The sequence below is a fragment of the Mastacembelus armatus genome, chromosome 19, assembly GCF_900324485.2.
Source record: "Mastacembelus armatus chromosome 19, fMasArm1.2, whole genome shotgun sequence".
In the NCBI taxonomy this organism is placed as follows: domain Eukaryota; kingdom Metazoa; phylum Chordata; class Actinopteri; order Synbranchiformes; family Mastacembelidae; genus Mastacembelus; species Mastacembelus armatus.
Window position 1 is genome coordinate 8,400,837 of NC_046651.1, and position 22,751 is coordinate 8,423,587.

The 22,751-nt window shown below is 42.3% G+C and overlaps 1 protein-coding gene across 4 annotated transcripts in view; it reads right to left on the bottom strand.

The window, feature by feature from the left end:
* trrap (transformation/transcription domain-associated protein) overlaps positions 1 to 22,751 on the bottom strand; it is a 72,612-nt gene that overhangs the window by 13,601 nt on the left and 36,260 nt on the right. For 3 of the 4 annotated variants that reach the window (XM_026314871.1, XM_026314869.1, XM_026314870.1), the window contains 19 exons: positions 22,434 to 22,633; positions 21,948 to 22,069; positions 20,538 to 20,751; positions 19,975 to 20,154; positions 19,550 to 19,696; positions 19,108 to 19,227; positions 17,474 to 17,761; positions 16,905 to 17,042; positions 16,465 to 16,577; positions 15,701 to 15,836; positions 13,491 to 13,682; positions 10,695 to 10,890; positions 9,875 to 9,993; positions 9,582 to 9,728; positions 8,403 to 8,503; positions 6,086 to 6,287; positions 4,585 to 4,746; positions 682 to 772; positions 152 to 357 (listed from right to left, as the gene is read on the bottom strand). In XM_026314871.1, the coding sequence (XP_026170656.1) occupies positions 152 to 357; positions 682 to 772; positions 4,585 to 4,746; positions 6,086 to 6,287; positions 8,403 to 8,503; positions 9,582 to 9,728; positions 9,875 to 9,993; positions 10,695 to 10,890; positions 13,491 to 13,682; positions 15,701 to 15,836; positions 16,465 to 16,577; positions 16,905 to 17,042; positions 17,474 to 17,761; positions 19,108 to 19,227; positions 19,550 to 19,696; positions 19,975 to 20,154; positions 20,538 to 20,751; positions 21,948 to 22,069; positions 22,434 to 22,633 (3,074 nt within the window). Of the gene's footprint in view, positions 1 to 151; positions 358 to 681; positions 773 to 4,584; positions 4,747 to 6,085; positions 6,288 to 8,152; positions 8,309 to 8,402; positions 8,504 to 9,581; positions 9,729 to 9,874; positions 9,994 to 10,694; positions 10,891 to 13,490; positions 13,683 to 15,700; positions 15,837 to 16,464; positions 16,578 to 16,904; positions 17,043 to 17,473; positions 17,762 to 19,107; positions 19,228 to 19,549; positions 19,697 to 19,974; positions 20,155 to 20,537; positions 20,752 to 21,947; positions 22,070 to 22,433; positions 22,634 to 22,751 lie in introns of those variants that run through there. The other variant, XM_026314872.1, reaches the window with a different exon arrangement.

Consider the following 22,751-nt stretch of genomic DNA (forward strand, 5'->3'; position numbering starts at 1 on the left):
GTGACACCCATACACATGAAATGTACACACCAACTTGCATTCACAGATACACACAGATGCATGAAAATTCTCACAATCAGTTTTGCTTTTGTTTTCACCATTTGATCTACTAAAATGTCAGACACAAAGTCAACACCTTTGTTGTTCTCACCTCCTCGTGCCAGTTCTCCCTGAACCACACCATCTGGTCCACGATGCCCTCCAGGGAGGAGAGCAGGGTGGGGTGTAGCTCTCGCTGCATGTGCATGATCCGACTGCAGCGCCACATTGGGGCAGTGGCCCGGATAGGTCCTGGGTCAGAGGCCCCTGAGTGAGGCTGGGTCCCCATGGAACTGGGCTGCTGCTGTCCAGATGCATCTATGGGGAGGAAGAGTGAATAACAGGAATTAAAGGATGAATGGTGGAGAGGGAGATGGGCACGAGAGGAGTGGAAAAGGGACAGGATAAAAGAAGGTGGAGGAAAAACCACAAGCAGGGCACATTCTACAATTTCCTCAAGTACAAACCATTAAACAGATGTGCAAGATGTATATTAAAGAGCATGTTCTACCTCCAATAAACACACATTTTGTAACTATATGTACTTTTAAACATAGGAAATCAGTATGATAAAGGCAGAAAATATCCTTCAATGTTCAAAGCATGGTAAAGATGCAGCACACTGCAGCCATGTTTACTTACCACTTTTGTAGCGTTCTCTCTGCTCAATCTTGAGCGTCAGGTAAAGGGTGCGGATAGGGAAGTAGACGGCCTGGGGGTATACTCGTCCCACCTAGCAGATAAAAGAGGGTCACAGATTACATTTCAAAGACTCCCCCTCAGGACTGCAAAGGAGAGAGAGAGGAGGCAGACGGAGTGAGAGAGCGAGAGAGAGAGAGGGACAGAGAGATGCTGTTTGTGTATGTGCACCAGAAAGAGAGCGTGAGATCATACTGATACAGTCAGGGACCTCAGCTGTAACACAGGGAGTGTTTGAAGCTTTGAGTCAGGGGAGTTAGGAAAGTTAAAAACAAGTCATGGCTGAATCACAAAACTGAATGTGACTGATGATGAAACTGCCCTCAAGACTTTCAAGAAAAGTCACTGACATCACTGGAAGGTTTAATGGTTAAAGTCAGGACTAAAGAGGTTGCAAGCTTTAAATACATAACAAATTCAGCTCAAGCTTGGTGCAGTGTGATTGACCTTTGGTATATAATTTAGGTATGTGTCTCAGGTCACAGTGTGCTACACAGCCAGTCATTCAACACCCAAGCTAGATCCTTTTCTGAAGTAAGAATTCTGTAGTCACTGCTACTAAACCCAAGACTGAAACAACTGTTTTTAACAGTTAGCAAGCTACTACTCTATGGTAGTTGGTAGATATTTCTCTTTCTGCCTATTTTCTTCACTTTATGGTAGGATCTGAAGGATTATTTAATGTTACACTGGGCACTTAAACATGATTTGTATATAGTTGAGTTTCTAATGTGACAGCTCATGACAGGTCGGTCTTCCGTTAGAGAAGGATGCACAGACTATAAAGAGGGAAATTCAGCTGCTATATGTTTAATTCATTCACCATCTGTGGAAACATTTGTCTATGTAAATATGTACAGATAAAAACCTTAAAGTAAATGCTCTGAGCAAATACTCAAACATGCCCTCTGTGCGGCTACAACCCAAATACACACGCAGACACTGTACCGTAATCAGCTGAGAGACGTAAACTCAGCTCGACACTAATGTATTTGCGTGTTTAACGTGACTGCACAAAGTGAGCACCTAAAGGTAAAACATGAGCTGTGAAAAAGCTCCTAAAATCACACATGCTTCTCCTAATTATGCTCTTTCAAATAACTAAAACAAATCAAAACCAAAAAATCTGATTTGTACTTAAAACTCAAGATGGAAGAGATCTGCAAGACAACTGTAGCCCCCCTGATATTGGTGGAAGGCCAAACCACAAGGTTCTCTCAGATCTCAGGGCACAATTTCATAGGCTGCAATTACATAGTTACTCAATCCCCTTCTAGAGCCTCGACACACCTTCAGGGCATAAAGGGATACCGCTAGATCTCAACAACAAAACCTGAGCTCCAGATGACTAAAGATGGGTCAAGCATGGATAGTGGTGGCAGAAATAGTAGAGGAAGAAACAGAATAAGCTTTTCTACACTTTAGCCTGAGGCTAAATGGATTGTAGAACCTTAAAGCTTTCTGTGACTTGATCCACATTCCTCTGACGTTTCTTCAAAAGGGTTCTCAAACTGCACAGATCAAGATTACACAAAATCTATCGAAGGTTTAAAGTTGCCAACGGTGAGAGGGGCCAACAGTTAACTAGAACGCACAGTAGTTCTCCTTAAACTACGTGGACCAGTAAAAGAGCTGTTCCAGATCTCAGCAGGTGTCAGGCTCCCCTCCATGTATGTAATGTACAACTCTGCATGGCCAGTGAGTCAGCAGCGGTGTGCTGTAAACCCATTACCAAGACAGGGAAGACAGACAGGATTAACGGGTAAAAAGAGGCTGTTGCTGCTGCTGGAGCTGCTGAGGTGCAAATATGAAAACACCTTCCTCGGTGGTGACTCGACACAGGTATGGAGCACCATCAGCCACCAACAAAAGCCTTTAACTGCTCTTTAGAGGCTCACGTAAAAGCATCTGTGTAATGCTTACGGTACAAAATGCCAACTCTAAATAAATTAGTGATATATCTTTCAAATTTGCTGACATCATGTGAATACAAACAATATGTGGAAACTCTATACAAACCTCTGGATTTATTACGTTCAGGGATCACACATTCGCACGCCTTGCACATGCAGAGCATTCTTGTTTACACACTGCCTTTTCCTAATCTCTCCTATTTTTCATTTTTATGTACTGCATATACAGTGAATGTTCTGCAAAGAAGGAACCACAGCGAAGGGCTAGAATCAGGAGTAACAGGTAGAGAGAGTTTTAAGTGAAAGCATTAAAGATGAAAGAGGAAGGAAGGCAGAGAGGAAGAGGAGGAACCAGAGATCAGCATGCTAATGGAAGATAAGAAATGTCATATTTTGGTGGAGCTGAGGTGGGCTGAGGGGAAGAGGGTGAGTGGTAGACAAGGGGGAGGCAGCGAGGGAGGGTGCGTGGGGAGAAGTGTTGAGGTTCACTGTTAACTTCTGATTCATCATCCCGCCTGCCCCCCGGCGCTCTTCTCCTCACCTTCATCAATATTTCAGCATACGTTTTTTAAACATCCCGCTGCCTCAGAGAAACGGTAAATAATTCAGGCAAGTGGCAGTGATAAACCCTGCCATGCATTAAAATGTGGGTCTTGTTACGTAAAAAAATAGGGTGAAGAAAAGGGTGTCAACCTTTAACCCCAGGTGACGAGACAGACCAAAGCAAGCACTGGATCTCCACAGAGATCACCCACGGTCATCCAATCATACATACATACATACATACATACATGTGACAAAGTACTAGTTTTGGTGACAAGTTTAACCAAGAGGTCGGCTTTGAAACTTGTACCAACTACATGTCCTGTACAAGCATCTCTTAGATTGGCAAAACACCTAAAAAAAAAATAAATTATAATAATAAAAAGATGAAAGCTTTCTAAAAATCCAACATAAAACAATAAAGGCAAATGATTCCCTTTGTTTCTTGTGCTGTGTTCATTTATTTAACAGCTAACTTGCATTAAGCCAGCTTGTTAATTGGCTTTACAACCAACAATCAGTGAGATGTTTCCTCTTTATCTGCAAGATGAAAAGTAGAAAGGATTCCTAAAGTAATCATCGCTTTATTGCACACTCAGTCTGTCTTTTCATGATACTACTACATCTATCTCTTACAGTACCCACTTGAATTTAAAACCCTTCCCTCTCGTGTCTTTATCCTACCCCACACTTTCATATCCGCTATACAATATCCCTGCTCTGCTGAGAGGATGGCTGTTTGTTATAGCAGACTACTCTTTGAAGATCACCCTCTTCAAATTGTGCGGAAATAATACTCCATTAAGCAAAGCAAATTAGTCCTCGGTTTAATTACTAGCTCTGTTCCCGCAGTGCGGATGCGTACGATATTAACTTTATAATAATTTCTTGAACAAATCATTTAAAAACCAATCCACCAGGGACTACTGAAAGCCAATAAATTGATGTAAAGGGGACAGGGAAAAAAAAACTGAATGCTTAATTTGGTAAATAGAAAGCAGGAGAGAGGCCACTTTGGCGTGAATGCAGTTAATTTATCTTGATTAGAAAGATGTGCATGAACACTAACGCTAACACACCAGACAGATCTGCTGCCCCAAATAGATGAGAGAAGCCCAGGCAAAAATATCAATGATTGATGGGCGGAGCAGACATCCAGAGATGAAACTGACAAAAACTAAACGAAAAACAGCAACAAGGGGAGAGAAAAGATGCTTTTCACATATTCTATGTGGTAAGATGACTTGACAAAGTTGTTTCACTGATGTTTTCATTGATAAAAAGTTGATAACAGACCAAGAGCATTTGGCCTTAGGTGCATATAGGGATCCATCTCTGCCTGTGGGATTTTTTTTTGTTCCACTGCCAGGGAGTTTTGCAAAAGCCTCACCTGGCTGATGAGGTTGAGCAGAGGTTTGCCTTCTGAACCAACCAGGCAGGTCAGGAGCTGCGGTATCCATGCCAGCCACTGGATGGGCGGAACTCCAATGCAGTACTTGTCCACGGCATCTGCCAGAGTGTTCTTGTCATCGAAGCTGAGCAGCCACAACACCTATGGATTTGGAAAAAAAAAAAAGAACAGAAAAATGTGGGAAGGGAAGGAGGAAAGTGAAGACAAGAGCTGCACAAACAGAACGGAGTGACAAAATCTAAAAAACAAACACCCCAGCTACTCTGCCAAAATAGAAGTTTCACTGTAAAGTAACTACTGTAAGACACCAAGTAGCAAGAGGTAAGGTCTCTATCATTAATCAGAACTGCTTCCTTGGCTCTGTTCACAGCAGGAGGCAGGCTGCAGAGCAAAGAATGAGTACATCTTGGCAAGCCTTACTATGATCAAAGCAGAACCAATGTGGAGGTGATCTCTGCTCCCCTGCTGTGATTGTGTGTGCATCTACATTATGATGAAGACATTAACCCCACTCAAACCTCCCAGGTTCTCTTCAGCGAGCCAACCCGGGTACACAGATTGTGTATAATTACTGATAATGACCGGTCATCTCACTTCATCCATCAAGACTAAGCACTGCCAGCCAAGCTTAGCAGCAAAACAGCAAGGGGGGGTCACCAGAAAAAACATCTAATTGGAATGTGAAACTGGTAAAAGCCATTATTAAAACAGATAATGATAGTAATACTTTATTCTAACACTGGATGCTGGAAGGACCATATTTATTATTTATCCAGCCTGACACATTGGGGTAGCTGGTACAGTAACTTTTGGTTTCTGGATGAGTATTTGAAAGCAGAGCTCCAGAAGGCAGTTTGGTAAAGTTTTAGTAAAGGCAGGATGTCTGTTATCATGAAGCCCATCCCTCTATAGCCCACACTGGGCTCACTCTACTAATAAGTATGACTTTAATGGTCCATGTGGAGGGTCAGGAGACTGGAGCATCAGTGGAAGTCATCAGTGTGTTAACCCCCCTCCCAAGAGGACGGCCTTCTCTCCACCATTGAACAGGCGTGGGAACCCATCCACCTGCCTACTGCTGGACTGTGATTGATCTAATTAGTACTTTCGGTTTGTAATGATGACTGAATGAGGGAGGGCAAAAGGGAATAGCTTTCTTCTCATCAGCACAAATAATGTTTCGGTGCAATGGGGTCACAGCACCAGGGACTTAACTGTGACCCCATCTGAAAAAGGCCTGATTGAAACTACTGATTTTATAGAATTAGGGGTGAGGTGCAGGAGTTACTGAGGTGGTAGATTTGGAAAGGGGAAAAAAATGATTCTCTCATAAATCATCAAATGAGGACAAGAGAAACATTAACCAAATAGTGATTATGTTGCACATATTAACATTTTATAAGAAGACTCCACACTTTGGAGTGACCAGCTGAACAGGGATACTCATACAAAACATCCCTAAAAGTTTCCATCTTCCTACCTTTGCTAGATATTTGCGAGACTTGCTCTCGTTTTGGTGGCGGCACGCGTGGAGGTAGCAGGTAATGGCAGAGACTCCCAGGTGGAGCTGGCGGTCTTTGACAAAGATGTTCTCTAGGTAGTCACCCCACATGGCCCACGCCTTCACCAGGACGTCGTGCATCTGCACTGCTGCTGAAAAGGCCTTGTTAGCCTCCTCTGACCTGGAACCAGGACGGAGGGAAAGCAGACAGCATTAGATCGCAATGGACAGAGGGAGGGTAACACTAAATATCCAAGCCCAGTGAGCAATGGGAGGCAGCTGGGGGCGGGGAAGGAGAGGAAATAGGATTGGAGTGAAGGAGACGTCAAGACAAAAAAAAAAAAAAAAAAAAAGAGATAAAATAAGGAGGGACACTGTAGAGAGGGGGAGTAAGTCAAAAAGATGGATGCAATACGTGAGGAGGGGGAGGGGGTTGTGGTGAAGGAGCAAAAGAAAAAGGAGAAAGATGTAGTGTGCAAGAAACAGATTATGATGATCATATTCTGAATTATGTACTACACATCAATAAGCACCATATTTCATTTGCTGTAATCTTCAAGGCCTTTCCTCTTGGCATTACAGAGTAAGCACTTAACCCAGCATGAATTAATGTCACCAAGGGTTCAGCCGTTTTTGCTACATTGTAATATGAGTTGAACCGAACCCTATCATACTGTGCAGATCAGTCAATTTAATACTGGGTGACATATGAGCTTAACATCTTCCTATTTTATCTGAAATGACAGTGCTGCAGCAAGGTAAAAACCTCTGCGTACTGGCTATATTTATCTGTACACAAATACACTGACCGTGAAGAGCACCGCTTCAGCTTAGAGAAATCTGTAGGCTGATAAACTTGAGAATCCTTGAGATTTTTTTTTTTTTTTTTTTTTTTTTAAAACCTGGTACTGAAATCTAGCAGTCACACTTTTGAGTATTCGATTTAAGAAACTGTTAAATAGCAGGCAAAGAAATAGGCAGGTGAAATCTGGCAGGAGACCTGAGTTTTGACCGCACCGTTTATGCTGACACGGAAATATATTCTGAATCATCAGCTGTTTTCACCACGCCAAGCAGCTTCTAACCACTCGCTGGCACGCAGTCTGAATAATTTTTACACACCTTTCAGCCTCAGATTAATAAATAAGAATAAAGAGGCAGCCCAAGACGCACCAGCCTGCAGTCAAAACAAAGACAGGCTTGTCAATGAAAAAGCACTGCTGAGCTACAGTTGGTAAATGCACCTCCATTTCAAGACGGCTTCCAATACTACTCTCCCACTTACTTACAGGGAAAAGTCTCCCAAGCCAATCAATTAAAATGTGTTATTATAAAAGGCATTTTGGCATGTGATTAAGAAATGGGAACTTGATTGCTGTGGGAGTCAGAGCCGAAGACCCTCCAGAAATACTTAATGGGGTTGCCTCAGTCACTTTGCCAGTGTTGAAGTACATTAACAGTTTCTACTACCCAGCTCAACAGGAGCACAGGCACCCAAGCAGACTGTCAAATCTCTGACACCCGTTTAATTGAATGATCCCAAAATCCTTAGCAAATATGGGTGAACATGCACGCACACACATGCACACACACACGCACACACACGCACACGCACACAAACCATAACCCCCACCCTGCTGTTAATTCTCCCCCGGTGTAGGAAAAACTTAATGGTTGCAATAAACCCTGCTGGGGTGGAGGCAAGTTTTGCTGATCCCACGGATTCCTGCAAATTGCCTCGAGTTAATTACTGAGCTGCATATACATTTAATAAGCCTTCCTCAATTTGTCTTTCACCCCTCAGGATGCCGTGTCATGTCAAAAATGACGGGCAAAAAGGGGTTGCCAAAGGGGAAGGGGCGGTGAAGAGCATGGATGTTGGTGTGCAGGACCCAGCAAACCGTGGAGAGAGCAGCTACATGCTCCACAGGCAACTCCTGCAGCCAAAAACACATTACTGACACTGTCACCAGCTGATGACACAGATGTATATTAGCATCTAAGCCACGTCATGGGCGTTACCTAGCAACATTATCTCAGAGGTACGTCAGTTTTAGGTGAGAAGTGTTGATTAAATGTGACTGCTAAGTCCTGTTAGATTCAAACACCTTTGCAGAGTTAAGAGACCAGTGACACAGCCAGAGGACAATGTGATAATGAACAAAGGTAAGACAGTGACAGAGAGAACGACGGATTCGGATTCTGAAAAACAAAAAGGTGAAGGCAAAGCTAAAATTGGCTATAAAGTGACAATGTTAACCCATAGACAGAACAGCAGGAGCACCAGTGGACATACTTGTTGATCTGAGCCAAGAACATGCCCTTGAGAGCATAAAACTCTGCCGTCATCTCCTTGGTGAAGTACTTGAGGTTGGTTGACTCTATCACTTCCAAACCCTAAAGAAACACGGAGAACAAAAGACACTTTTACCAAGACTGGGGACAGGAATCGCAAAGAAGATGCTACAACACTCTCTTTTTCGACAGGGCCATAATCACAGGTGAAAAACAAACAAACTGCTAGTGTTCATTAAGAAGTAAGAAAAGAGGTGTTAGGGGAACTAAACTTCCATTATGGTGAGCCTCTGATTAGGTGTCCCCTATGTACTGCTGTGACAAACGATGTGTAGCGGGAGAGAGAGAGACGGAGGGAACCAGAGAAGATGAGATAGAGAAAAAGAGAGAGAGAGAAGAGTGTCTATTGGCACTTTTAATGACTTGTGGTGTGCTGAACTGCTTCTATTAATCAGAGTACTCCACAGGCTTAAGAGCAAGCTCCTGAGTTACAATCTCTTATAAGTCTCCAGCTATAACTTGTCACCTAGAGCCACCCCAAACACTTCTTGCTCTTACTACTTCCCCCACTCAAACAACTGCTAACTACGCTTCTGGCTACTGCTGAGAGAAATAACCCAAAGTGCTTAAATCACGCTTATATGCATCAGATGCGTTGTTCTTCAGTGCAGATGGACTTATTTCAAAATGGAGGATTCATTGGCCATCCAAATCTCTTACAGCTGTGCTGCATTATGATGCAGGTGTTACATGTGTATGATCTATTTATAGTGTTTTAATCACACAATTGGATCATACAAATGAAAAATGAAAAAGTTAGTTACAAGCTGTGATAAAATTTTATGAAGTTTCTAATAAAACTAAAAGAGGTTTTGAACACGACAAACATCTTTAACACTGACATTGGTGATATTAAAAATGAAAAAATATGGTCAGAGTATAATCAGACAATCCGGGGGCTTTATGATATCACCATTACACCTGTCAGCTGTGGCTGTTATTTATGGTTTCATTAGTGTTATGATATCACAGAATTAAAAAGAGTAGAACTAAGGTCAGGGGCAGCACCTGCATAAGCATCCGCATTTAGTGTTTACATGAAATAAATAAAGTTGTAACAGACTCTTATGTTTGAAATACAGAATAACACAGAGCAGGACAGAGCAACCCTCCATCTTACCTGCATGCATTCATTCTTGCCCATGACACCAGCCAACTGCAGGTAACATTTGACCTGCTGTCTGATCTTCTGGAAGCAGTCAACAATAGGCACAGTGGGGATGGTATGGATACGACTCAGAATATCCAGAGCCACGTTCACCAAGCCCTGCGGAAAAAAAACAAACAAAAAAAAAAAAAACAAGTGTGATGATGGTGGTTTAACAAACACATCTGGCATGTTAAAGAAACTTGAGAAAGACAAACAAATTGATATTCTTATTTGATAAAAGCAGACCTGTATGTCTGAATCACCTGTTTACGTGCTATCTTGCCGTACTGAATGATAGCAGAAGCCGAGGCATGAACTCCTAACATGGCATTGTTGTTGTTGGGGTCGTGCTGTGTGTTCGTCTCGTACGCCGTTACTATGGCTGTGCAAAGACAAGACAGTAATGAGCATGGCTTTCTCCTTTATCCACACGTCAGAGTTGAAAAAGCGAGCGAAAAGAGGAGCTCTTAGAGAAGTAAACATCTTCTGGTGCTCTGAAAGCTCTGCTGTCGCAACGCAGAGGAGGGCACTGGGGACACTAAATGCAATGAACAACAAATGGACCATGGCGATGAATTTCATCAAAAAAAAAAAAAAAGAAAAAAGAAATTCCATTTCACTTTAACATAAGTTTGAAGGCTGTCATGTGTAAATGAAGTGGATTTTATTGGCATGGTGCTGCAGAACCACCTCTATCATTATTTCAGCACCTCGCAGCACGAGTTGAAGCTCAAGTTGCTTGAGACATCACATTTTGCAGTGACTGCCTCTCTGAATGGTTTCAAAGTCACCGTGGCACAGAGTTGAACACTGAGCAAGGTAAATATGTGTGTGTGCGCGCGTGTGTGTGTCCTGCAGCTAGAAAGAGTGCCTAGTGTGCTGACATTTGGATCTGTACAGGGACCCTGAGGAGAGGGTAGCACATTATAGCCTTTTAGAGAAGACCCCTTTCTGGGTCTAAGAGAAACCTACACAGCAAAAATGAGTGTGTGTCCGCATTTGGGTCACATATGTGGACATAAATACATGTTTCTATATCACTGGCATCAAACTCAGATGGGTCTACCAAAGCGTGTGTTGTACCTTGGTAGTGGTGCTGGCGCCACATAAAGATGCTGCTCCAGTGGGACAGGTCATCAGAAACAATCGGCAGTCGGTTCCTCCAGGTTTTCACCACAGTCTTCATGTCATGGAGGCTGGTGTTGCGTCCCAGGTTGGCTGGCTGAAGCCCTCCATTAATTTGGGCTGCTTCTTGCAACTCAATGATCTGCTGTGCCGCCTGGGGAAAAATAATAAATACGAAAAGAAATTCCTTTTGTATTTTCTTACAGTATCACAAGTATCTTGGCCATTCTGACTTCACCTTTTGACTTCAACTAAGAGCTTTTATGGATGCAAGGTGGCAGAGCTGAAGCAGCAGCCAAATAGCAAATGCAAATTGCAAATGGATAACTTGCTTATTTATAGTTAACATTTTTGTGTTCCAGACTGCTTTACAGTCTGCTTTCAAGAGTTGGTCCAGACAGTGGACCAGCTGCACTTAATCCTGGTAATATTTTGTCCACACGTCTAAACAAAGGCAAACACTGAATCACTCACATGATGTCCATCTGCCATCAATCAGGGACCAGCGATCATTTATCAGAATTTTAACAAGTCTCATTTAGGTTGTTTTAGTGGCACTGTGAAAATGCTCCTGAATCAAAAACAGTTTTAATCTTTGCTTGTTTTATGAAGTCCTGACATGCAACTTGGAAGTTTTTAGTGTTCTGTGAAGCATAAAAATGTTGTTTCCGCCTCATCTCATTCCCATCATTTCTTGTTTTCTTCAGTGCGCACAGCCCAATAAAGCAGAACATGCCCAAAATATCTAGATCTAATGAAAAGAAAGGTAAAACGAGGAGGACAAGAAAAAGAGTAAGACCAAGTAAGATAAGATGGTTGGAAAATGGATACGCAGTCTGTGGAAATCAGGGTTTAGTTAAGCTCCGGAAAGATGGCATGAGAGATGTGGTTAACAAGGATCAGGAGACAGATGGAAGAAATAAGGAGAAAGGTGATTGCAAGAAAGGAACAAGAAAGAGAGAGACTCCTGTGCTGATGGAAAAACGGCTGTGCGGGACTATAAGCTGAAAGCATGGAGTGTAAACAACCTAAAAGATAAAGTAAAAGGCACAGGCTGAAATAATAAGAAAAAGAGGGCTGTTACTGCATGGGTATTGACAGATATGAAGACAAAAGGCGACGCTGCGGCTTCCCTGCTCTAGGTCACCGGCTTAAGACTCATACTCAACAACCCCTGAGATGGAAAGCTTCCACAAACAAGATGGATCAAAGCCACCAAGACACCTGAGGATTTCTAACACAACCCCGAGACAAAAAGCAATGTGTTCTCAAAGCCTTTCATATCAAAACATTAACACACATTATTGTTAACTTTTTTCACAATCTCACCTGTATTTTACATTGTCAGGTCTAAATGATTGAATAATTAATGGAAGAATCTTTCTGCAACTCCCACATCTAACAAAATGTAATCAGAACAAAAACAGGCACTTTTTTTTTTTTTTTAAGAAATGCAGCCTAGCAATAATTATTTTTTTATACCAGCACAATAATTTTGCGGTGAAAATCTTTATGCTTTCCCACATTACCTCAGTGGCTAATCTGTTCACATATGGGAGGGAAAGGGACAAGTAGATGAGAAAATGTGAAAATGATAAGTGAGGACCTCTATCTCATTCCTCGAGAAAAGAAAAAAAAAAAAAAAAAAAAGGCATTGATTGGTCTAAGCCGCTTTGTGAACATATAATCAATCATTCCATTATAACTATTCATCAGTCAATATTAATGCCAACCCTCATAGATCGATAGCGCAGGTGATAATCCATTGATCGTCAGTCACTGCTGAGAGCTGGGATTTGATGATAACTTGATTCAAATGGTGTGTGAGCTCAACTGTATTTGCAGAATCTGGTCCTCTCATTCTCCAAGGCTCATGGATCATGAATGTGAGATATAGAGTTTGGAATGGAGATTTACTACAGGCCGCTTGGCTGGGTAGAGGAATAAATAGCTTGTTTTCCCCTGGCTAGGGTAAATAATTGAACTGCACATATGCGAGCACAAGCACACCAAAACACACACACACACACGCGCGCGCACACACGCGCACACACGCGCACACACGCGCACACACACACACACACACACACACACACACACACACAATAACAAAGAATGCAGTCACCCAATTCAAATACCCATTTTGAAAAGATAAATGTAGTGAATCAGAGCTGCGCTGAATAGTTAACCCCCCCATTCCAAAATCAAATCTCCCAAAACAAAATAAATTAGGCAATACAATATTTTTCACAATTATCTGTTAATATCAGCTGATGGCCCATTTCTAACCTTCATTCAGTCCATCCCATTCATCATGTAAATGTAATTCTACTGCAGGTATTTAATCAAATGGTATCTGATGGCAGGGAAGTAATTACACCCATTCTGAACTCACTCTCTTTCTTCCCTCTTCTTCTTCTCTGTCTCTTTCGCCCCGTGTTCCCTCACCACCTTTTTTAATTTCAATTGCCTGGGTCTCTCTTCTTTTCTCATTCTCCTTTTTCATCTTTGCCCCTGTCTATTGTAATCTCTCATGGTGGAATCAAAGAGGTTTAAAGGTTTTTAGATTTTTTTTTTTCCTCCATCTATCACAATTTTACAGAACGGAGTGAGAAAGAGAGAGAGACTTATCAGTGTTCCTCAACAACGCAGTGTCTCAGGGCTACCGGAGATCTCTCAGCCTGCATCTCTTCAAACACTTATCATGATAAACTGTCCTCCCTTCACTACTCTTCACACATTCTGTGTGCTGACCTGCAGCAGCGGCGTATGCACGTGGGAAACGATGTGAGGCAACCTCCTCCACTCGCGGATGGCCAAGCTGGAGGCCAACTCCACCAGCCGCTCTATGAAGTTGAGCTGCTGCTCCTCTGGGTGACAAATGGCCAGGTAGCCACGGTGCATGTTCACCTTCCAGGCCATCTCCTTAGGACAGCTCAGCTCCACCTGGAAAATCACACAGAAGGCCGACTTTCAGATTTAACGACAAATTTAAAGCACCATGGTTTGAACTCAGAGTTAGTGATGAGATGATGGCTGGGAGCCTCATTCTCACATTGGCAGTGCTTGTGTATTACTGCCAAAAGAAGTTTCACTACTTTTAGTTCATCTTCAGTGTAACTTCTTTACTAATCTACACTTTTTAGATTAGACTCTTTTTTTCTTTTTCTATACTCTGTTATCTATGTCTGAACTGGAAAACAGTCTGGTCTTGCACTTTTATTTTGCAAAGCAATCCACCAGTTTTCCTGTGAAGTCAACACTGGTAGCACCACAGGATAAAATGCAGCACTGAGAAAGCTGCTAGTCTCCTCCTCAAACATCTAACAATGAAGAATGGGTTTTATATCCTTAGGTTCAGAAAGAACATGTCATGAGAAATAACCAGGCCTGTAGGAACGTTATGTCTTGGAACATAAACAGTACTTTGAGAATGTATAATTCTGGGAACAGATGACTCGTTGCCACAATAGTTGTTAATTGCAGATTAAAAAAAAAAAACAACACATACATTTGGAATTGATTCTCTAGATACAGAGAGTGTGTACACAGCCTGCTGACTTTCTCTGTGCATTTGTCCCCATGGTGTCAAGGAGAATAGCGTAAACTCTTCTCATAGCTTTTTGAATGTGACAGTTTTAATTATATAAAAACATCCGGAGGGGAAGGCCAGATGACACTTTCCTTGCATAATTTAGCATTTGGACAAATACACAACTATAATGTTTCCAATTCATTTTCAGAATGGATTCAGCAGGACTGCTGTACTAATGACTAATCAACCTGAAGAATATGACAGAGGAAGAGGAGAAAAGGGCCCTGCAATTGATTAAAACGCTGAGTGCATTAACACTAAACAAACAACAGCCCTGGGGAGACCACTATGTCATAGCTGTGGTTTACTGTTGTGAGAGAAAGTGAGGATGAGAAAAAAAAAAAGAGTGAGAAGAGCAAGTGAGCGGGAAATCATAGGTGTGTATTTGTGTAAGCTCCTCCGAAGCTGCAGAAAATTACAATAATCGGTCAAAGCACACTTATCAGGGGTGACGCTTGATGAATATCCCGGAGACAGGAATGCCCTTATCAAGAGCCAGCTTTAATTGAAAGCAGGGACATTTGGACTTTGCCTTTGAGCTGGTGAGTGGTGGGCAGGGAGGCAGGCAGGCAACTGAAAGCTTTGCTCCTTTCCGCCACCATAAAACAAATCACCCTGCAGCAGATGCCGGGGTAATTATTCACATGCGCAGCTGTCGTAAATATTAGCTGCTAAAACCGGAGTTGTGGAGCGAGGGATGAAGAGATGGAGGTGGAAGTGGAAGTAGAGAGGATAGTAATAAGTACAGAGGAGAAGTTGGAGAAGACAAAAGAAAGAGAAATTGGTACACAAAGGGGGGAAGCACAGAAACAAGGAGGAGGGGATAGAGCCGAATTGGTGCTGCCATCCAAACAATTTAATTAGGTGTCAGGACAGAGCAGCTCAATGAATTTGTTCCAAGGTTCCTTGAAAGAGCAAAGCAGGAATATTTGTTATTTGTCAGGTACTATCACACATTGGCCACCAGTATACTATTTGTTTTGGAAAACATAAGGCCAATAAATTAACAGACCAAACAGCTGAACTGCATTTCCACAGTTTTATGGCTGGCTCTTTTGATTCTCCCTGGGGCTGTGGGGTTGTGCAGGGGCTGGATGGCACCAATCACAAGTTACTATACTTCACACTGAGATAAGACCTGGGCTAACTAGACTGTACAGCAATGCACTGGAAATCAGGAATCAAATGGGGGAAAAAAGCCCATCCCAGAGTAAAGAGGACTCAATTTTATGATCGTGTTAGTGACGACTTGTGGTTATGTTACGAATTTTCTGTCAAACTTGCAGCAAACGTGCATGTGTGTGTTTGCGAACGTGTTTGTGTATGCAGAAATGCATACATTTCTACACAGTTGCTGTGCACTTCTCACCTGTACTAGAGCCTCCTTCATTGCAGCCCAATTTGAAACCCTCCAAGCACACTCGAGCACGAGATAAGGGTTGGAGTGGCCTTTGGATTGGCCGTACTCAGTCAGTGGTTCCCACTGGTTCAGTTCTTTAGAACAGCTGCACAAGAACAGGAGAAGAAAGGTTTAGGCAACAGTAAGTATGTTGACGATGAAATGATTGAAATTATTTTCAACACACACAAAAAAAAAAAAAAAAAAAAAAAACATACTACTGGAAATAAAATACATGAAACACTGGACAATAAAAAGTAAGATAAGTGCAGTAGTTTTTGAAACAGGCAGGCATGCAACAGGGGAGAGAGATGGTGGTTATCGCTGGCTGTGGCAAGTTGCTGAAAATCCATTTCATTCAGATACATCACAAATAAATTGGATTTGATGCAAATTCCCCTGCTGACTGATCAATATTTTCCAGTAATGGTGCCTATGCCTCATTCACAAAGGGAGAGAAATTATATTATAGCCCTGTTAATAAAAAGGTCAAATGGGCAGAGAAAATATACATATATAGAAATTATGTTTTTTTTTCATATTCTGAATGTCCTGCTGTGTGATTAATGGACTGTACAATTAATCATATTAAACTACATTATTCCATAGCTCAGTTTACCTAATAAACTACCAATCCTCAGGTAAATAACCACTTGAGATTGCATAAGATTATGTGTTGTGCTGGCTCACTTGATATATATGACTGACCCTGGAGACAGCTGCAGAAATCTTACCGTATCCAGTGGTCCTCCCAGAGCTGGTACTCGGGGAAGATGGCGGGAGAGATGTTGCTCCTCTCATGCTCTTTTCTAGCCTTCTCCATCGCTTTCTCGTAGCTTTCCTGAGCCTGAACATACAAGTCAATCTTTTAGTTTGTTCAGGCTAATACAACCATCAGTCCAACATGACTGATGCAACTTAAGTCTACTCACATTTATTTAAATCGGATGGACAAAATATGAAAGGCTGTGTGTATTCTGTGTGTAACACAATCCAATTTAACAGCACCGCAAATAGCCTCAAAAGTGACTCTAAAAGCAAATAAACCCCTTCATGGAGGTCTTTATTTACAGGGCTGCTGCACTAGACTAAATTAGTTTTATCGAGGTGAACCTAATAAACTTGCAAGATCATCCACGGTGGTCCATGGTTTCCCAGCAAACTTTCCTCTCACCTGTTCAAAGAAACCATGCTGCTCATAGGCAATGGCAGTGGCAGTCTCAGGAAACTTGCACCTCTTCTGCCACAAGCCGGCCCACATGTCCTCCTCTTGTAGCAGTGAATAGAGCTCAGCTAGTGAGTCCAAAATCTCCTGGAGAGGAGAGGAACAAAATGTGGATGGCAGCAGATCAAAGTGGAATATTTGCAGTGATCAAACTGTAAATTCAATGAGAGAAGCTTGGCTAATGAGTCTAGTTCAAACAGGATAAGACGCAGATCTGCCAACAGGAGGCTAGAACAGACACAAGGGGAATTGTCTCCAGATAATAAAAAGCACAGTAACACTTAAGATTGGTAAAAAAAAAAAAAAAAAAAATTCAGTTGTATTAATCTTGGTTGGATTCAGTAAAATACTCCATATCGCTCAGTCAGTGTTGTCTAGATTACATAAACTTTTGTTTGTGAAAATGGTTTTAGTAATGCATTTCAAAGTATTTCACCGAACACCACAGCTACCAGTGGTGGGGACGAATGCTTTCTCAAGGAGCTAACACAGGACTCAGTCAGCCTAAGCTGCATTACCTGCTGAGGTGGTGTGATGCTCTCCTGCTCATAAAACTCATTACTCTGCTTGGGTTTACTGTGGAGGCTGAGGCCTTTTTCAAAGGCCTGCTGCTCCAGCATTAGAGTGGATCGTAGCCAGAGGTTGTGAGTTTTGCCCAAGTACTTCAGCACACAGGGGCGGATGGGAATAGGAGGCACACACTGCGACATGGCCTCCACAAAGCAGTTGAGGGCACTGGGCTGGCAGTCCCTTTGGGCCTGGTGGCTGCCACTGCACAGGAATGGACTCATTTCTCCTGACAAAGCCTAGAGAGGGGAGACAGAGCTCATCATCTACCCAGTTTCATTTGAGCAGCAGTACCCTGATATAGCATATTGATAAAGGCATTCTGTTGCATGCAAAGTGATGCCTTCTTCCAGTAAAAGAGCTGTTAGGAAACAGTTCAACAGAGCTAAGAAAAAAAAAAAATACTGGGAAGGAACCAACTTGAAAGATTTGCCATGTTGGGAATATGCAGTAATCAGAAAAAACTATTAATGCTATGATAGAGACTATAACCATTTGTCCCCTATTGGCCAATTTAGCAATTCACAAGTTATGTTTTACTGATGTATTTTCAATTCATGCAAATTATTTAGTACTTTCATTTACAGCAAAAAGCCTTATTTCCCTGTTCAAACTAACAGCGCCACACTTTGCAATCAGAGTCACAGAACACCCACATTTGGCCAGAAAAGACTGGGCTAGTGCTTGGATAATCATGAGTGACATGCACACACAAATAAATGATGTATTGGTAATGAAGATTATTTTCACTGCCTGCTGACAACACACAAACATTAATACTTTGATATTCACTTCAATTAGGCTGGTGATGGAGAAGGTCATCCAATTCCTTCATCAGAAGAATATACATTTCTGTCATTTCCACGTACCCAATCAGTCCAGAGCCATAAAACTCTGTAATCACTATTTTACTATAAACTGACAGGATGCAATGGTGGCATGAAATGCAGAGTTGAGGCAGGCATCAGGGAAAAAAAAAAAAAAAAAAAAAAAGATGTGACATATTTGACTTCATGCCTGTCACAGGAAGAAAATAACATCATTTTGAAGGCATCTTTCTATTGACTGCATTTTCTGATGTTTTTAAGAGCTTAATCACTTCAATCAAGGCCTTTCGACAAGTCTCTAAATACTCCATATGCATCTGGTTCGTTAAACTCATTACAGCTTTCCTCTCAGCTCCCCCCATTCCATTTTTAGCATTAATGAATCTGTCCTCATTAAGTGGAATTGCACATTTTGAGACAGAAATGGGATGGCCAAGGTTAGAGTTACTATCTGCCTGCTAAAGTTATTGATTGGATGAAAAGGAGGAGTGCCTCTTTGTAAGTGATCATTTTAAACAGGCAATGTGCCAGTCAAAAACACTAGGGGTGAAGAGTATAAATAAATGCCTGTCTGTTTATGATTTATATTTTAAAACAGGCCTGTCACTTTAGATTTTCTGAGCCAGACCACATAACCGCAACCATAAACCCTGAGACTTCAAATGTACCCCCCCACTAAAATTTCCAACTGAAGTTACCTAGCTCTCAGTTTCTCTGCTCCAGGTGGAACTAGACAGAGGCCAATAGATTACACTCACATGCTGCTGCCTGTCGGAGAGGATTTTCCAGAGACGAGGGAAGAGCTGGACCCATGTTCTTTCAGCCAGCGGGGTGGAGATGTGACAGAGCTGGACCAGGGCATTCAGGAGTGCCCCCGTCTAACACAGAGCAGAAAAGAAGGACGGCAGCTGAGTCAGCAAGGCAGTGCTTCTTAATCCCTGTCCTTGGGAGCTCAAGAGTACTGCTGATTTAGTATCTTCCTGGGTGATTAACTAATGTCTCAGGTCAAAATCATTTCTGGATTTTATAGCTAGAATGAAAGTCAACAAGTTCAGTATCACAGACACTGCATTGTCTTTTATTGCCAGCAGTTCCCATTGAATAATCAGGGTCATTTTAAAAATTAATATGTTTAGACATTGTTGGCAGGGGGAACAATATGAACAGCGAACAACCTGGTTCCAGATGGACCAAACTCACCTTAACTTCCCGTAGTGAATCGAGGAACTTGTCATGGCGGTTGGTAAGCATGTGTAGCTGGTTGCCTGCGTCTCTCTCAGCCTGCTCCTTGGTCTTGGGGATGGCAGTCTGGTCACCTGGTGCCAGCTCTATGTCAATCTCCACATCCTGCCAGATATAACACGAGAAAATAATCATCCTTTGAAAGAGCTTTGACATTTAGTCGTTACAGTGGACAAAATACCATTTGTAAAGGGCATTTTATGACATCAGCCATCAACAGGATCAGAACAGACACAGACAGAGCTCAAGAAGAGCAGAGACTTTAATCTTTTGTAACACATGTATGTAACACACTCCTAATGCGATAATGAGCTAATTTGTGACAGAGCATGTCTTGACACATTTTTGGTATATGTATGTATGCGTCTGTTTTTGTGTCCCACCTCTTCCTTGGTCTCACTGTTCTCCCTCTCACGTGGCTCCTGCTTAACATGCGTTGCCATGGCAAAGGCGGCACGATCGTGGCTGTCGGCCAGGTTGATGACGTTAGTGATAGACGGCAGCATGGATCCCTGGCAGCTGGTGCCAATGATGGTGTTTCGTTCACACACTGCCAGCAGCAGCTAACGAGCACATACACAAACACAAACAGGTGCAAAATGCAAAACAGAAGATCAGTGAAAGTAAATGACAGGACGGGCGACGCACTGTAAATCATCATGCAGAAATCACATTTACACAACATGCAATATTTAATGAAGTCAATAGCTGGTTGCGGTAGAATGAACTGCCTGTGTTCCCTTGATGTAAAATGGTAGGGCCGCCCTTCCCTCATATTTTTTAATTGAAACAAGAAGTTATATATTCAACAGTGCGGGCATGACATGAGTCAAGCGGCAACAACAAAAGAAGCAAAACAAAAGAAAGACTTTGAGTCAATAACACATTCTTTAAAAAGGGTGGATAAAAGGCTTACAGGCCCACAGAAAGATCAGGCTCTGTTTACCTCTATGCACTGTTTGATCCAGAAGTGGCTGCCCATGGCCTCCCAGTTCTGAGAGCAGCAGATGTAGAGCAGCCTCTCGTAGACACGCCGCTTCATGGAGGCATCAAACACCTCAAAGAACTTGGCTCTGATCAGCGGCTGAGTGCAGCGAAGCCCCGAGAGGAACGCTGGCTCCAACTTGGATGTGATGTCACTTCCTGAAAGGCTCTCGTCCCTGGATAATGTGACGGACAAAAAGGTTATTTAACAGAGCTTGCATTGCTGGTTCTTAACCCAATTTACTTCCATGGTTCATGAAAGTAGCATACAGGCATTTACATGTAATGCACTCTGAACATGTGCTGTAAATGAACACCCACTGTATCTAACAAAACAATAAGATAAACAACAGACAACAGTGACACCCACACCCTGCAACAAATCCCCATGACGTTTATCATGTTGAGGTTTTGTTGAGTGTGACTGATGACTCACCTTTATGGTTATTTAGGAAACTGTAGTCTGTAATGCTGCTTACATTATCAAAGGCAGTGGACATTTAGGTTCACCTATTTTATTTCCTCCACTAATTGAAATATTAAACATCCTTACATCAAATCCTTTGTCTCTGAGCTGCACAATCAGCATAGCACAGCTGAGTATGTGTACTGCACGCACACGCACACACGCGCGCACACACACACACACACACACACAATATACAAGTATACACACATATTTTGCACATATCCTGCAACAGCTGCTTTATCTTTCCATTATCATTACTTGCTGTCCATCACTGCTTTATTGCATAGCTTTATTTTAACATGAAGAGCAGATGGGGTGGGGGGGATACAGGGAACATTTCGCTGATTAAATGGGACTGTGTATAAAACAGAAAGACAAAGGAAGCCATGGTTTGATGAATAGTGGGCAGTAGGACAGTCTCACCCCTCTGGCCCCCTCCTGCTGGGTGGCCTGTCATGAGCTGGCTGAGTCCTGACACTACTATAGCCCTGTGAAAGACCCTGGCACATAATCTATCTATATCACTACCGGTTGTCTTTTGGATTCCTTCTGTGCAATGTCACCCTCCTCCACCTTCTTTTCCCCCAGCTACAGTCTTCTATTCATTTATTCCTCCACTCTCTGTACTACCAACCAATTTTAAGAATTTCCATTTATCTGGTTGGATCTACTTTTCTCTATCCTTACTTCCATCTTAAAAAAAAAAAAAAAGATAAATGGTACATCTCTCATGTTTCAAAGCCCCTCCTCTTTATCTCCATTTCTGTTGCTCCTTGACCCAACCTCCCGTGTCTTCCCCCGCCTCAACCTCCCAACCTCCATCCCTCCTGTTAAGATAGATGCAAGGGCAGCATGGCATCAGTGGTGCGGCCATTTGGCCATGTGATGAATGGCGGTAATTACCTGTAGACGTAATTAACGAGGTCCAGGAACTGGGCGTTTAACTCAAGTTCATCAGGGAAGCGCTTTTCAATGTAAGTCATCATCTTCACCAGTAAGATGGACTTCTCACGTAGGTTTGGCATCTGAAAGGAAAAAGAATGAGCGTAAAAGGGGAAAGATGTGGGAAAAATGTTTTGTTAAATGTGAAAATCCCTCTGCTGCCTGCTCTTCTTCTATAACTAGAAGAAAATCACCTCTATGGGTATTATGCTAATTATCAGCCTGACTGGGTTTAGAAAATGTGCCTTGCTTGTTATTTGTCCAAAGGTTTCACACCTTTGAAAATCTACTTTGCTGCTTGTATTGACACCTAATCTTGAAAAAAAATATGTGCAGATTTGCTGAATCACACATTTCGACTTGCTGGCGCACACTATTTGAATAAATTAATATTGTTTCACAATCCAACATGCTCAAGTGTCTCACTGAGGACATCCTCCTCCTCACCTGGTTGGCAGCCATAGGGGAGTTGTTCTTCACCCACTCTTCAACAATTTTGACGACGGCGCGGAGGATTTTGGGATCGGGTGACTTCTCTATCAGTGAAGTGAGGATCACCTGAATGAAATTCTTCCTCATTTCCATGCTCATGACCGACAGTCGTGTCTTCACCAGGTCAAGACTCAGCATTACCAGCTCACTAGTCACTAGTAGGGGAGAGATGTCAAAAGGAACAACAAGCTAACGAGAGACAGTCACCAAAATAGGGAGGTGTTTACTGACATTTGTGAATAAATGATTGTGTATGTTTCTGTATAAATAAGC